General features: G+C 39.5%; 1 protein-coding gene and 1 long non-coding RNA gene across 18 annotated transcripts in view; both read left to right on the top strand.

The window, feature by feature from the left end:
- PLPP1 (phospholipid phosphatase 1) overlaps nucleotides 1-16,795 on the top strand; it is a 137,526-nt gene that overhangs the window by 115,304 nt on the left and 5,427 nt on the right. For all 17 annotated transcript variants that reach the window (XM_085001560.1, XM_013984779.3, XM_085001562.1 and 14 more), the window contains 1 exon segment: nucleotides 12,837-12,894. In XM_085001560.1, the coding sequence (XP_084857686.1) occupies nucleotides 12,837-12,894 (58 nt within the window).
- LOC146395554 (uncharacterized) lies at nucleotides 5,347-10,426 on the top strand. The gene is made up of 2 exons (XR_014831340.1): nucleotides 5,347-9,988; nucleotides 10,307-10,426. It is a non-coding gene; the product is annotated as an uncharacterized LOC146395554 (long non-coding RNA).

Below are 16,795 nucleotides of genomic sequence, written 5' to 3'. Positions count from 1 at the left end.
CCCAGGCAGTGAAGACCTGTAGCTCCCTTCCCAGGTCAGGATTGTCTTTAGAGAATCTCTAGACCAGTGGCCCTCAATACAGTAGTGGTTCATTAGCATCCCTTGGAAGGCTTGTTAAAACGGATTTCTGGGGCTTCATCCCCAGATGTTTGATTCAGAATGTTGGGGGTAGGGCCTGAGAGTTTGTATTTCGAACACGTTCCCAGATGCTGCTGCTCTTGTTGGTCTTGGGATGAAGCTTTGAAAACTAGTGCTTTTTATCACCTGGGTATGGGAACACAGCCTTGTATGACACCCACTATTGCAGTGTGTGAGAGCTGATATTTACCCTGGTGGGTAGGGTGAATTTAAGATTGTGCACAGTGAGCCAGTCTACTTATTATGATAATACAGTATAGAAAATACTGGCTTCTTTGAGAGATTCACCTTTTTCTGGCTTTTATTTAAATTATATTTGTTTAAGCATAAACTTAGTGTTCCTGATCAATTCTGAGTGACTGATCTCTGGCTATATGAAGCAGATATTCAGTACAAAGTTGTTTCTCTTCGGGTTATGGCAGCTTATATTGCTTAGATATTTATATATAAAATAGCAGTGCAGCCCACATGCAGGTAAATAAAGCTGAAGTTGGAGGGTGTGCCTTCTATAATCGTGAAAAACCATTATAACTAGACTGACTGGCTGTGGTAGTAAGTATCTAGTAAAACCTGCTTTGTGCTTTGAGAGAATGGCTTCTTCTGTGTAGCTTCTGTATCTCTCACTGGATGAGCCTTTATGCTTTCAAAAAGATTTCATTTGTTCAGGCTGATCTGAATTTCTCACACATGTGTATCAATAAACTAGACAACTTTTTTTTTCTGCCACACCCACAGAATATGGAGGTTCCTGGGCTAGGGATCCAATCTGAGCCACTTATACCACAGCTGCAGCAACAGCGAATCCTTAACCCACTGCGCTGGGCCGGGAATTGAACCCACACCACCACGGAGACAATGCCAGATTATTAACCTACTGCTCCACATCAGTAACTCCCTAACAGCCTTCTTTTCAGTGTTATCTCTGTATGGGAATATAAATATGAAAAATGAAAGAGAGGATGATTTTAAAAGACCCTTCACTCTGTGAATGGGCATTGGTTATTAGTGTATTTAAAAAAGCAGTGGCTTCAAGGCTAGCACCTCTTCCTCCCTCCTCTGTTTGGAATATCACTACTTGATAGTTTAGCTTGTAGCTGTGATCGCTTATACCACCCTCTACGTCCATGTTTCTCACATATTAGCCACATCAGAATCATGTGGACAGTCTGTTAAATATAGATTGCTAGACCTTACCCTCAGAGCTTCTGATTCAGAGGGCCTGCGGTGGGACCCAAGAATTTGCATCTCTATGAAAACATTCTTAGCTGATGCTTTGGCTGCTGATCTGAAAACCACTGTTTCACCCTATTCCTTGAAGTTACTGAATTCAACTAATACCTGTTACTCTTAAGGCAGTGTAGGAACTATCAAGGTGTACCAGTTGCTCTTGTGGTGCCCACCGCATCGGAGCTGAGATATACTAGAGATTGTGTGGGTGATAGAAGTGGTACATGCCTTAAAGGAGTAAAGATAAAATACTTGATGAAATCAGCAAATGGTAATACTGCTTCTAGTAGAGGAGGCATTTTGGAGGATGAGTAAGGTTTGAATGTGTAGAATTGAGATGGAATATGTCTTGGGTCCAGGGAGGAGCATGATTAAAGGCTGAAGACTTAAGAGTGTACAAGCAGTGTTTTATTAGCCTTAGTTTCAGTATTATCTGTTGGATTTTGGGGGTGTTTTTGGTTAGGCAGTCTGGGGCATAAAGCTAAGGAAACTTTACATCTTGATTAGAAACCGACAATGTGGAGTTCCTGTCGTGGCTCAGTGGTTAGCGAATCTGACTAGGAACCATGAGGTTGCGGGTTCAGTCCCTGGCCTTGCTCAGTGGGTTAAGGATCCGGTGTTGCCGTGAGCTGTGGTGTGGGTTACAGATGCGGCTTGGATCCTGCATTGCTGTGGCTCTGGCATAGGCGGGTGGCTCTGATTAGACCCCTAACCTGGAGACCTCTATATGCCTCAGGTGCGGCCCCAGAAAAGACAAAAAAAAAAAAAGGGAAAGAAAGAAAATGAAAATGTAGTTATACATGATAGTTAAATAACTCCATATGTTTTTATGCAGACTTATGATTTAGTCTTTGTTGAATTCATTCATTCCGTATACCTATATATTTTTAATGTGGTAATAAAAGCAAAAGATTTTCCCCTCCTAACTTGGTGCCTGATTCATTTTCCTGAGAGGCAGAATGAGTTGAATCTAGATATGACTCTTTTGGCTGAGGTGCAAAGCTGGAAAAGGTAAGAGCCTTTCTTCACTTTCAGTGACTTGCTGCTACTATTTTTTTGGTAAATATTTGTATACCTTAATTTATTTTAAAAGCAATCAAACACCTTCTCCCCTCCACACCCTCTCCAGCACTTATTGTTTGTAGACTTTTTGATGATGGCCATTCTGGCTGGTGTAAGGTGGTACCTCATAGTGGTTTTGATTTGGATTTCTTTAATAATTAGTGATGTTGAATATCTTTTCATGTATTTTTTTGTCCATCTGTGTGTCTTCTTTGGAGAATTGTCTGTTTAGATCTTCTGTCCATTTTTGGATGGGGTTGTTTGATTTTTTTTGGTATTGAGCTGTAGGAAGTGTTTATAAATTTTGGAGATTAATCTCTTGTCAGTCGATTCACTTGCAAAGATTTTCTCCCATTCTGTGGGTTGTCTTTTTGTTTTGTTTAGGGTTTCCTTTGCTGTGCAGAAACTTTTAAGTTTAATTAATCCCATTTGTTTATTTTTCTTTTTACCATCATTACTCTAAGAGGTGGATCTGAGAAGATGTTGCTGTCATTTATGTCAGAGAGTGTTTGGCCTATGTCTTCCTCTAGGAGTTTTATAGTGTCTGGTCTTATATCTAGGTCTTTAATCCATTTGGAGTTTATTTTTGTGTATGGTGTTAGGGAGTGTTCTAATTTCATTCTTTTCCATGTGGCTGTCCAGTTTTCCCAGCACCATTTATTGAACAGGCTGTCTTTTCTCCAGTGTATGTTCTTGCCTCCTTTGTCATAGATTAGTTGACTGTAGGTGTGTGGGTTTAATTCTGGGCTTTCTATCCTGTTCTACTGATCTATATTTCTGTCTTGTGCCAGTGCCATACAGTTTTGATGACTGTAGCTTTGTACTATAGAGTGAAGTCAGGGAGCCTGATTCCTCCAGCTCCATTTTTCTTTTTCAGGATGTCTTTGGCTATTCTGGGTCTTTTGTGCTTCCAAATACATTTTAAATAATCTTGTTTGAGTTCTGTGAAAAATGTCCTTGGTAATTTGGTAGGGATTGCATTGAATTTGTAGATTGCCTTGGGAATATAGTCATTTTGATAATATTGACTCTTAAAATCCAGGAGCTTGGTTTGTCTTTCCATCTGTTTGTGTCATCTTTGATTTCTTTCATCAGCATCTTACAGTTATCAGTACAGGTCTTTCTTTGAGAATGCTTTTAAAACATAAATTATTTTTTATTCACAAGAGAATAAATGTATCTATCATTTCATCATTGTGGATATCATTTGTTCCACTAATCTGATTGCCTTTGATCATAATGTAAAAAAGGTTTCTGGACATTCTACACACATTATTAAAATGTTTGCCACATTTGTTGGGAAGATGCATTAGGTGCTGCATGTATTTGTATACTAATAACACTTTGACCTTGCCCCAAAAGGGTTAAAGATTCTGGGTCACAGCTATGGCTCAGATTCAGTCCCTGGCCCAGGAACATCCATATGCTGTGGGTATGGCCATTTAAAAAAAAAAAAAAGTAATCTTAGGGAGGATAGGAGTTTACCAGCAGTTTTTCTTTTGTTTAGCTGTGCCTGCTGAATTTTTATAGTGAGTATATCTTATGTAATAAAAACTAGAAATTCCTGTTTACAAACTCTTGGCAGTCCCCACGCTAGGGGTTGAATGGGAGCTACATCTGTGACCTACACTACAGCTCACGGCAATGCCAGATCCTTAACCCACTGAGCGAGGCCAGGGATCCAACCTGCATCCTCATGGATCCTAGTCGTGTTCCTTACTGCTGAGCCACAGTGGGAACTCCCTCATCCCTACCCTTTTGATGTAATGAAGGAAGAAAGTGTACTTACAGATGATTTTTCTATAAAGAAGGTTGGTGCTAAGATAGATGTGTTCATTGAGTTCTGTAGGTCTCTTTCCTTTGTGGAGAAAGGGCAGTTACTTCTGCCTAGCTGGTCAAGAAGTGTTTTTTGGAGAAAACAGTAATTGTTATGTAGTAATTATTAAAGAAAAGTGGGAAGCCCATCTCAGACACAAGGATGAATAAGCACAGAGAGCATGAAACATGGTTTGTGTTGGGAATTTTAACAAGTTTGGTAGCAGATAATGGTTCTAGAGAGATTGGTGGGGCTAATGAAGGGCCTGTTACTATGCATTCAGCAGTTTGTGCTAGTGAAGGATTTGAAACAGATTGTTTTTATACTTTAAAAAATATTTAGAGTTCCTCTCCTTCTAATGTAAATATAGGATAAAATTAGCATTAAATGTTGTGTTAGGAATTGATAGTTTCCTCTTAATAGCAGAAGGACTTGAGATACTGAAAGAAATGGGACTTTCTGCTTTTGTCCATTGTGTAGAAAGATTTCTCTAAGTGAAATTTTGTGGCACCTGCTAGTCCTGTAACATGAGCTCTATCATCTGGTCTAGTCTGAAAGGAACCAAGAGTGACCCGTCTGGCCAGCTTCCTGTTTGACTCTAATAATTTTCATCTGTGTGGAGGTTTGCCTTTTCTCTCACCACTGGCAATGTCTACTTCAACTCAGATCTAAAGTTTGCATTGGTGCAATCCTGGGACTTATACTTCCTTCCTCCATTACATCAAAAGGGTTTGGGTGAGGAAGTTTGACAGTTTTATTGGTCTTGAGGCTCATCCTCCTTGACCATGGTAATCAAGGGTTAGTGGTGATTTCATGATCTGCATTAGGGTTGGAAGTGGAGTGTACAGCTAGATGCGAATAGGATTTCCTGGCCTTGATGTTGTCTTTTGGGGGAGGGCTTAAACTAGACAATCTCTTGATCTTGCCTCTAGCTAGCAATTCTGCCTCTTAAAAAAGAGAAACAACTTTGAAAGTGCTTTAGAACTGTCTCTTCCTTCTGTATTATTCTGAGATCTTTTACCTTTTGGCAGGTAGTCTCCTTGTTTAGTGTGTTTTAAAAAGGGAGTTGGTAGGCTGGGTATTATTAGTTGCCAGATTGGAATACCTCACAGTGTGTCCTTTGTTTAATCTACCACTTGCCCTTGTTTCCTTTTTAACTGGCTTAGATAAGGTGACTTGGTGATTTGGAGTCTTTCTGCACTGAGTCTTGAATTTTTCTCTCATGCCGGAGAAAACATGTGACTTCTCTTCCCTTAGTACACCTATTTATGTTTTGCTCTATCAGTAACCTTTGTCACACCTACTCTCTCCTCATCTCTTGTTAGAGTCACGGAGTTTCCCTGATGGGAATTTGGAACCATTTCTTCCCATCATCTGACTTTTAAGACACACTGAGTTCTACTTTCCTTTATCTGAAGGTTCTCAGCAACTTCCTACTTTCTAGACTCCTGCTTTTTGCAAGATTCTTCCCCAAACAAAAGACACATGATTATTTGTTTTTAATCAGCAAATGGTTCATTACATCAAAAGTTTAAAATACTCTGTACATGTACCAATTGTGTCCTCCTTTTTTCTCCCTCTTTTTTCATCTTCCATGGTCCTGCTGGTTTTTCTCCTTAAGGTTCATGATCTCATAGCTATAGGATGGTTCAGTATATGATTAACTGATGTTAGTGACTGCAGTGGTGTTTGATGCATTAATATTAGTGAATAAAATAAAATAGTCACATGTGGCTTATTTCAGATAGGCATATCACTTTTACATATAAAGTGGCTTGGTTAAAACTAACCTCACATAGTGCAGTAGGACTTTAAGTGGAAATAAAATCAAATCATTATAAAAATAATTCAAGGAATGTATGACAGTTTTTGTTGCTGATGACATAGTTTCCCAGTCTGTGACTGGTTCAAGAATGTAAGATGAACTTACATTATTTTTTGCTGTATTTTATTTAAATTTTGGTTGGGATCATCTTATGTTCCTTCACCATTTATTACCTTCATTTTTGCCTCTGTACCCTTTGGGAGGAGAGATACTCTGTAGTTCTTGTGTTTCTAGGCATTTCCAGAAATCTGATCTCTAAAAAAATCTTCCTTGTCCAAACATAGTAGTAAAGTTAACATGTTTATTGGTTCTGATACTTGTAATAAGCATAGCGTTAATATATTGAATTTCACTGGTTTTAAATTATGTACATATATATTTATTGGAAACCCAACTTGTCATATTTAAAAACACATTATAAATGTCCAAATATTTCATTGAGAGATGTGGAAACAGACTTCTAGGGCCTAAGTCACTGCTGGGTTGTGGGCAGGTAGGTAGGGAGCTATGTTTGTACTCCAAGTAGTAGCATACTTAGCAGAGGAGCTCTCGGGGAAACTGTTGCTCAGGACGAGGAGTTTGGAGTGGGGTATGTGTGTGTAGTGGGGAAGAGGTTTGTAAGACATTGGTACTAGGCATAGCAAAGATACTTCGATTATCATTTAAATATATGTGTATGAATCCCTGTAATAACAGGATGTGTTTCTACTATTATTACTGTAAAATATGAAAGGTTTTTAAATCTCCATTTGATAGTTTTCTCCAGAGCCACTGTTAACAGTTTGTGTATCCTTTTAGTCAATTTCTATATATTTCTTTGTTAAATGTGAAATACAGTTTTACGTGGTTTACATAAATGACATTTAAAAACGTGTCCTGGAGATAATTTTTGTCAGTTTACAGAGAGTTAATTTAATTCCTTTTAGCTGATGTGTAGTGTTCAGAGAAATAGTGATAGAACCATTGTCTCAGGTCTTTGAGTGGCTGGCCGTGTTGCAGCAAACATCTCCGTGCTGGTGTATATTTCTCTGGGATGCCTTGATGCCTGAAGTGGAATTACTAGGTCAGAAGATATGTTGGTTTTATATATAGATAGGTACATTTAGATAGATGTTGCCAGACCACCCTCTGAAAAGTATGTGCTCATATTAATGCAATATAAAGTGCCCTTTTTTTCTCGTTTCATAACCTACTTGATTCCCCAAGTATCTTAGAGATTTTTTTTTAATAATAACTTGATGTCTCATTACTTAAGCTAAATTAGTACAGTTATTGGTTGTAAAAATCCTTTTGAAGTGAAGTAGGATGATTACTGGGGAAATTGTTCATTAAGGGTCATTCCTTGTATGTCCATTTGTGTGGGATATATTTTAACATTTTTACGGGATCAGTCCATGTTTAAGGGTTATCGCAGAAGGGAAATTTATCATGTCCTTCAAGTTAATTGCTGTTATGTAAACTTTATAATCAGGAAATAACATTTGGAAAAAATGCCTTGTGTGCAATTTGACTTCCTTTTTTTTTGGCCTGTAGAGTGTACAAAGGACAAATTAATGTTCTCTTAAGATGAATATTTACACATAGACAACATCTGTCTTGTCACGGATTGTTTCACTTCTTCATATATTTACTTCACACACATTGCCAGTCTTCTTTCTGAGGCGGGCTCCCTGCCTGCAGATGGCAGGATAAGCATTGCTGCTGGGCTTGCCTGATGTTCACAGGAATGTTATCATGGCACAGTGGAGAAGAGTTGGGAAGAATTAGATTTAAACCTCAGTGATGTGGCTTTTGAGCTAGTTACTCAACCTCCGGGAGGTTCAGTTTTCTGTGTAAAATAGGATTGACAGTTCCTATTATGGGTTGTTTTTTTTTTTTTAATGTTATGCCTGCACTCTTGGCGTATGGAAGTACCCGGGCCAGGGATCAAATCTGACCATAGTGACAACCTACGCTGCAGTTGCAGCCACCTGAGCTACTGCAGTTGGATTCTTAACACACTGAGCCACAGCAGAAACTCCAGTGGGGCTTTTGTAAAGAATGGAAATACTGTGTATTAATAAGCACCTGCACATAAGAAGGTACTCTATGTGCAGGTGCTCAAAAGACTTCTAATGGTTAATGCTTGTAACCATTAGAAGTCTTTTGACAAACTCTCTGCTTCAGAATGCTTTACAGATCAATTTCAGGATGATTTTTAGGAGAAAAAAGGAAGTTCTTCTGATTTGCAGCAGAGCCACTTTGGCATACCCAGTGAACTGATGGAAGTAATAATTGGAAACATTTGTGAGTGCTGGCCACTTTATAATTAAAAACAAACTGTTTTTGCCAAACACTTGTGTCTCATAGTACAGCAGTTTTGTTTTAGATAACATTTTATCAGTTCTAAGTCTTGTTTAAACAAAGACTGCTTCTATTTCTGGCAATATGGAGGCTTAGAAATGCTTAATGATACAGTTGAGCCAAACATGCTAGATAGTAAATCACACATACACAGAGCTATGTTTGTATTATATATTCAAATATAAATAAATCTTAAAACACATGTAAATCTTTAAATAAATAGCTGAGCTGGTGGGAGAGTAAAGGAATTTTATGAGGCATGAGTCAGTTAATGCTATAGATTTGATATGTGCCTCGAAAGTCCTGCCAGTCCTGGTAGTCTAGAGCCTGAGTTTTGATAGTCTCTGAATATGGGGCACAGGAGACAAAGGCTGAGGCCAGAGAAAGACAGATGGAAGGCTCGTGGTTAATATAAGGACTCCCAAAGGGCAACATCCTCCCTGGGTAACTATCCAAAAGAATTCTTAGTCACAGTGCCACGCTCATACTCTTCAGGGGTCAGGATTCATACTATCTGTATGGCTTAAAGAAAAGAAAATTTAGAAGTTTTAAGTGGGTTGATAGTGAATCGAGCAGAAGAGACCATTTATTTCTGGAAGAATTCTCTTTAAACCAAGGACGCTTAAGATTGCTCACAGATAAGTCCAAAGAATACAAGCTCATGTTCTAATATAAATGAAAGTACAAGCTACTCAAAGTGAGAATCAGCAGATGAAACAAACTACACAAACTCTCAAAGACTGCAGATATTAGAATTACCCTATAGAATATAAAGTCAGTATGTCTACTGTACAGAAGTAAATAAGAGGTTGAGAATATGATGTAGGATGATCAAAATTGGACAGATTCACAAAAGATCCAGAGAGATCTTCTACAAATTCTATATATATATAGAGAGAGAATAATTTAAACAAAAACAGACTAAGCAGATTAGACTCAGTGGATGGAAGGGAAGATAGACCCAAAGAAATGAAGATTAAAAATACAAAAGAAAGGTAAAGAGGTATTTAGGGATAGAATGAAAACATCTAACATGTTGAATCAGAATCTCAGAAAAGGATAATATAGTGGAGGATACATAATATTAAAAGAAATAATGACTGAGACCTAAAAACTGGCGAAGTCTCCAAATCCTCATAGGAAGTCAATGAATACTAAACCAAATAAATGAAAGTCACACTAGAGACAGGAGAGCGAAACTGTAGAATATTGAAGACTTTGTGGGTGGGGAGGTAATTATAGAGAAAAGACAGATAATTCAGAAAGGAATGGACAACAGGTGACTCATATTTTAATAGCAAGAGTAGAAGCCAGAAGATAGTATGATCATGTCCTCAAAGTGATGAGAAAAAAACCCCATCAACCTAGATTTCTGTACTCAGGGTATCATCATTCAAGAATTAATGCGGAGTTCCCGTCGTGGCGCAGTGGTTAACGAATCCGACTAGGAACCATGAGGTTGCGGGTTCGGTCCCTGCCCTTGCTCAGTGGGTTAACGATCCGGCGTTGCCGTGAGCTGTGGTGTAGGTTGCAGACGTGGCTCGGATCCCGCGTTGCTGTGGCTCTGGCGTAGGCCGGTGGCTACAGCTCCAATTCAACCCCTAGCCTGGGAACCTCCATATGCCGCGGGAGCGGCCCAAGAAATAGCAACAATAACAACAACAACAACCAAAAAGACAAAAGACAAAAAAAAAAAAAAAAATTAATGCAAGGTGGAGTTCCCGTCATGGCTCAATGGTTAGTGAATCTGACTAGGAACCATGAAGCTGAGGGTTCAATCCCTGGCCTTGCTCAGTGGGTTAAGGATCCGTAAGGATCCAGCTTTGCAGTGAGCTGTAGTGTAGGTCGCAGACTTGGCTTGGATCCCGTGTTGCTGTGGCTCTGGTGTAGGCCAGTGGCTACAGCTCCGATTTGCCTGGGAACCTCCATATGCCTCGGGAGTGGCCCTAGAAAAAGACAAAAAAAAAAAAAAAAGAATTTATGCAAGGTAAAGATATTTTCAAACTAAAAGAAAAGTTAAATTGCAACTGTTTAGTGAGTATGGAGGAGAAAAGGAAGAAAGTTGGGTGGAGAGGGAAGAGCAGGGAGATGATTAGGAGGTTATTTGTGATTTAACCTCCCCATAAGCTCCAGTATACTTAGTAAATTCCATTAAAAAATTAAGAAACACTTTGTGTGAGTTGATTGCTTCTGACGACTGATAAAAGCTGGATTTGGCTGTCTTTGCAGTTTATAAGGCTGAACACTAATGCCGATGTTGGAATACACAGCTGGAAGAATGGTGAATTGAGGGGTATGGGAAGATGGCTGTGCACACTCTAAGGTTATGATACTGGGGTTGAGGCCATGTTTAATGCGCTCTCCCTGGAAAAAGGGATGCCCTGCCTGACGCATGTAAGCAAACACCCATGCTAGATTTGTTACTTGGAATAGAATCCCATTCATAGTAAGTTACATAGTCAAGACCAGTCTGCTTGCTCACTGTTTAATAGACCATGCCCCAGAGCTAGTGCAAACAGCTACGTTTCAGAATATATTTTTATCTCTCTATATATTTTCTTTTTCAAAAGTCTTTCCTAAGCTTTGATGTTCCCATATCTGTCTCCTTTGATCGGAGGGGCTTTGGTGAAGTGAGATGGTAGTCTAGGATTGGCTAAAATCTAAGAACAGAACAGGGTTCTCAGACTAGGGCCCAAATCTTAAACATCTCAGTTGAAGCCACTGTGATGAAAAGAGTCTGCATTTTGGCTACTCTCTGGATTTTATTGAAGTACCCATACAGTTTTATTTGTTCATTTGTGAATCATGGATAAAGATGCCCTTATGAACTGTATCTCCTAGAGACCCCAATAAAGAGTCAGATTTGTATGGAATATGAAGGTAATTTGAATTCATATTTTCGGTGTTTTATTCTGTTTTCTTTTTATTGGGAATGAAAGTCAGTATTACCGTGACATGTTTGAAAACTTACTGTGGGTGAAGACTTAAGAGACTGGGGTCGAATCGAGTTCTCCCTTTATATCTTTAATCCTTGTCTGTCAAAGTCAGAGCCAGACTTCTTTGGCTGATCCTAAACTGGATAAAATATACGTTTATGGATTCAGAATAAAAAACTCTAAAACCATTATGTTTTCAACTAATGAGATCACCCTGTGAATTAATCAGAGCTGTTCAGAGCCATTACATGAGTTTGGAATTTATAATTTTGTGGCACAATCTACAGTAAATACACTGAAGTGTTAGTGAAAACTTTTACGTGGCTTTGAGAACATTTCTGTGATCATGGTCATTGGCTTAATGGGGTTTGACAATCCTTGGAATTGGATTTTACTAACTTTAGACTTTTCAATATAATTGATTGAAACTAGCCATAAAATGTACAGAACTTTGCTCAAATTATATAAATCATATTTTAAATCAAAATAAGGGTTTGCATTGATCTCTCTATAGCCAGGTAGTTGGAAAGGCTGATTTATTTTTCTTGCTTTTACAAGGATTAATCCAGAATAATTACCAGGTTTGATCACATAAATCCTAGTTTGCCCAGGAAGTTAGAATACTTTCTTAAGAATGTATCTGATTATATAAAAGACTGTCATAATTCTTGGTAGAATCATCATCGATATATGCTTCTTCATCTCTGCCTTCTGCTACTTTCGGTTGCCAGACATACACTCTTGACTTTCTGATATGTGTTTTAGGAGTTATTTCTCCTCTCTGAATTGGAGGAACAAATACCTTTTGAGCCAAGGGTGTCATAAGTAAAATACTTAAGAACCTGTTCCTCTTGGTTTTGTTCTTAAGCGCAGTAAAATTAAGTTTTGCAAGCATTCTGTAATTTTTAGGTGGAAAGATGATACCTACATGTTGATAATATTGAAAGAGGTGGTTCATCTGGTGCAGGACTATTAGTGCACAGTTTAAAAATAAATGTTAAACAAGAGCACTTAATCTGATGGGAAATCTAAGGCAAGATGCTAAAATTTATCTTTAAAATTTTTTAATTTATTTTTTTAAAGTAGTCAACTCATGAGTATTCCAAAGCAAGTATTTATTACTGCTATTCAAACCCTTCAAGTGGCAAATAAAACTTAAATCATGGTCACATAAGTTTTTGTGTAATAAAGTCAGGCCATTTATTGCTAGTTACGGCTTGTCATGTATTACTTCAGAAATGTTTGGCAAGTTTGTTCTCAGTGACTCATTACCCATCCTGAAAGTATCTATAAAATGACACTGTGTAGAAATCAGACCTCAGACCCTCAAAGGATTGTTCATTTACTGTCTGAAGGTCCCCCTATCTCTCCCTTCCAATTTTTCAAGGTCGGGGAAGGACATGTATACCCAGGTGGTTAACGTTATGAAATCACAAATATTCTTGCCTCAGGGAGAGAAAATTGAACGTGTCTCTTCTTTCTCTTCTAGATTATCCTTCTACTCAGGCCACTCTTCATTCTCCATGTACTGCATGCTGTTCGTGGCAGTAAGTATTTTGTGACTGTGGATGGTGGGTTATGTGCTGCATACTTTTTTAGGTGTTCAGCCTTGGTGTCCTCTCCTGTGCAGCTGCCTCCAGCATTCTCATCTGCTTCGTGTCTCAGTCAGCTGGACCCCACTGCTAGCTGCAATAAGAGGAGGGATGGATGCCTGTGCTTCTGCCAAAGCCAGTTACAATCATTTGAAACTAGTTTTGTCCTTCATTTAGAGGAAGCAAACAGGCATATTGTATAATAGGCTGCAAAGTGGGAACCTTCAGGATAATAGGGAGTCTTTACTTTTGAAGCAGGTCTTTTTCTCACAGTGGTGGAGGCCTAAACAGATAATCAGCAAGTCTGCATGCCTGGTGCTAAGATTTAGGTGATATGTCCCCTTACTTGGGACATATTTTCTCAGGAGCTTTTCTGGAATATACAGACAGCCTCTGTGTAATCTCAGCAAGTCACTGATCTGAAATACAGGCTCCTCACAACCTGCCCTGACTGAGAGCCCTGGCCTCATCTGTGCAGCGTGGGTGCCCAGCAGCCTAGTTTCCCCTGGGGCTGCTGGGGTGAGGAGTTTTGATTATTGGACTTGAAGGCAGCTGTTGTTGCTCCTATTTGAGCAGGTCTTACTTTCCTTCTACTTTGTGAAACATTTCCCAGATTGCTTTCCATGGAACTAGAAAGGTTTCAACTTAAGGGAGAACCAGTTGCTGCTTTAGGAACTTGTCATTTTTACAGTCTCCAGGTCCAATTCTGATTGCACTTGCATTATATGAAGTTGACGGTGAAGAGTTAGAGATTGGTACCCGTATTTTGCATATCTGGCTAGAGACCAAAGTATGTATCAAGAGTAACTAATGCAAGGAGTTCCTGTCGTGGCTCAGTGGCTAACGAATCCGACCAGGAATCAAGAGGTTGTGGGTTCGATCCCTGGCCTTGCCGTGAGCAGTGGTGTGGGTTGCAGACACGGCTCGGATCCTGCATTGCTATGGCTCTGGCATAGGCCGGCAGCTACAGCTCCAATTTGACCCCAAGCCTGGGAACCTCCATATGCCATGGGAGCGGCCCAAGAAAATGGCAAAAAGACCAAAAAAAAAAAAAAAAAAAAAAAAAAAAAAAAAAGAGTAACTAATGGAAGACCAGCCAGGCTTTAGGGCACACACAAGGAGTTTTCAAAGATCAATTTAATTGACTCATTTTTTATAATGTCCTATTTTTTATAATGCATCTCTCTGTATATATAAAATTATCAAAATTTGATGGGAAAAGAGGGAGGAGAGAATCTCTACCCTAACAGATCAGCTATAATTTTTGTCTTGCTTTTCTTTGTAAGTAGATTTTTATATAGTTAGGCTGTGTAAATTTGTTGTTTCCTGTTCTCCCTCTGATGACATTGAGTGCTGGATGATATTAAATTTGTGACGTGGATTAAAGATTCACAGTGTGTAATGTTAAGAGTAGCCTGTTGGGAGTTATTTGGTTTCATTTAGAGAATTTAACATCAGTTTTACCAGAATCTTGCTTTCATTTGAAAAACCATATTCTAAAAATTAAAAGAACATAAGATTTATGAAATGTAAAAGTTGCAGATGTGTACTTTAAAATTCAAAGCCACAACTTCAAAACCATTTCAGTAGAGCTAATTTTTGGCTTCTTCAACATTTCTGGAAATTGCAAGGCTTTCATCTTAATTTCAGGAAGCGGCAACAGGGTACCAAATGCAGCAGAACTTAGGCCTTCCTTTTAAAAATATTCACCCAAATGTTTCTGAAAATGTGCCATGGGAAAGGTGGCTTCTTTGAAGGTAGTAACAACAAATATTCTTCCAACATCCTCTGTTCATTTATCTTACTAGTAACAGTTACCATTCTTTCTAAAGGGAGCTACCATACTTTTTTGTTTTTAAGGCTTGGGGACTAGAGGTGAAGGGGAAGGCCGGCAATGGCTAGAGCCGTTAATATATCCTGAGAACTGTTCCCCAAGCAAAGTTCGTGACTACACTGAATGTATGCCCAGGGCCACATGTCACCAGGGCAACTTTTGTGGTTTGTAATTCACCTACCCGTGTGTCAGTATCTTGATGAGCATGAACTAAGAATCTGAGGGTTGGTTGGGTGTTTTTTTTTTTTTTTTTTTTTTTTTTTTGTCTTTTGTCGTTTTAGGGCTGCACTCTCGGCATATGGAGGTTCCCAGGCTAGGGGTTGAATCAGAGCTGTAGCCACCTGCCACAGCCACACCAGATCTGAGCAACATCTGTGACCTACACTGCAGCTCATGGCAACGCTGGATCCTTAACCCACTGAATAAGGCCAGGGGTCAAACCCACATCCTCATGGATCCTAGTTGGATTCGTTAACCACTGAGCCATGACAGGAACTCTGGGAATCTGAGGGTTGGTTGATGTTGATGACTTGTGTTAGACTGCTCTAAGTTCTAACTTTCTGATTGTCCCCACGGAGTAAGAGAGGAGGAATGGCTGCCACCCCATCACAGATGGGGAAATGGGCCTTGGGAGGAGGCTGCTAAAGTCTGTAAGCTCTCTGGTGATCTGTTAATCAGGTTGCCTTTCTTTGTTGATTTATTTCTTGAGCTGAACCCTAGTCCAGTTATTTTGGAGGTCAGGTGATACAGATCTCTGAAAGTAAAATGGTGACAGAGAACTTCAACTCACTGTTTCTTTTTTTTTTTTTTTTGGCCACACTTGCGGCACGCTGAAGTTCCCTGTCCAGGGATCCAATCCAGTGACAATGCTGGATCCTTAACCCGCTAAGCCACCGGGGAAGTCCTACTGTTTGCATTTTCAAAGGATATTCTCAGATGTGTCCTACTCCATGCCTTCTAATTTTTGTTGCTCTTTTTCTTTGCTCCCTTGAACCTTTTAAAAACAGCTGTATATTCACTCAAATAGAGTTTCACTGAACTCTTTTGTGAAGTATCAAATTAACATGTAGAGGGCCTCAGTGGTTAGCCTGCTCTGTGGACATTCAGGAGCAAATGAGACAAACTGGGGATATAAGCAGAGAGCATATTACCTCAACGGTAGTTTGGTTCAGTATGAGCCATTTAGATGTAAAGGAATAATGCAAAACAAAACAAAAAAAAGTTCAGATAAATAGGTCTGTCACAGATCAAGGCCTTTTTGGAGAAGCAAGTCGGCCAAAGCAGCCATGCATTGCGTTTCACTGACTCTGAGCAGTGCAAATATTTACTTGAGGTGAATGTAAACTCCAGCTTTTATTTCAGCCCCTGAATACACAGATGTCTCCTTGCTTTCCAGTTTTCGTATTTATATGCAACACCTAGGTACCCCCCCCCCCCACCAAATTCCTTAGGCAGTGACTCATCTCATTCCCCTAGGCATCTTGGCATCACGGGTCAGTTTCAGATTTGGGTGGAGATGTAGAGTCATTTAAATCTTCTGAGGATGGTCTCTGATAGCCAGAACTTCCCTGTCAAGAATTCTGACATCCAGAAGTTAACTCCTAGTTAAAAATATCTGTTAAAATACCCAGACCATTGTTCTCCTCCAGCAGGTAGCGGAGCCCTGCACATTTACAGCACCTCACGTTGGACCTGTGGAGACAGCTTAGGCTGGCAGGCACCCAGAGCTGGGCTTCTCTGCACGTAGCCAGTTAATGTGCTTAGTGATTCCAGATTTACTTGATTATTTAGAAAAGAGGCACAGGAAGAGACTGTCCTTTTTTCAACACAGTAAGGAATGTACTAAAGTACTTTTCTCGGCACTGTAATATTGAGGCTGTAACCCCGGGTTGTTTAGGTCACTGTCTGTTATGAAATTTCTGTGTAAATTACTACAGTGGGAACCCAAGTACCCCTCAGGGTCCGTGTTTCAGCTTGACTCCCTGCCCTGCCACAGAATGCCTTTCTCTGGGCCTCACCCCG

The sequence above is a fragment of the Sus scrofa genome, chromosome 16, assembly GCF_054392235.1.
Source record: "Sus scrofa isolate SSC_HxYL_T2T_F1_AM1 chromosome 16, Sscrofa_HxYL_maternal_Yorkshire_Landrace_v2.0, whole genome shotgun sequence".
Lineage (NCBI taxonomy): Eukaryota > Metazoa > Chordata > Mammalia > Artiodactyla > Suidae > Sus > Sus scrofa.
The sequence above is the reverse complement of the archived record's forward strand: the minus strand, read 5'-3'. Positions and strand labels throughout refer to the sequence as shown.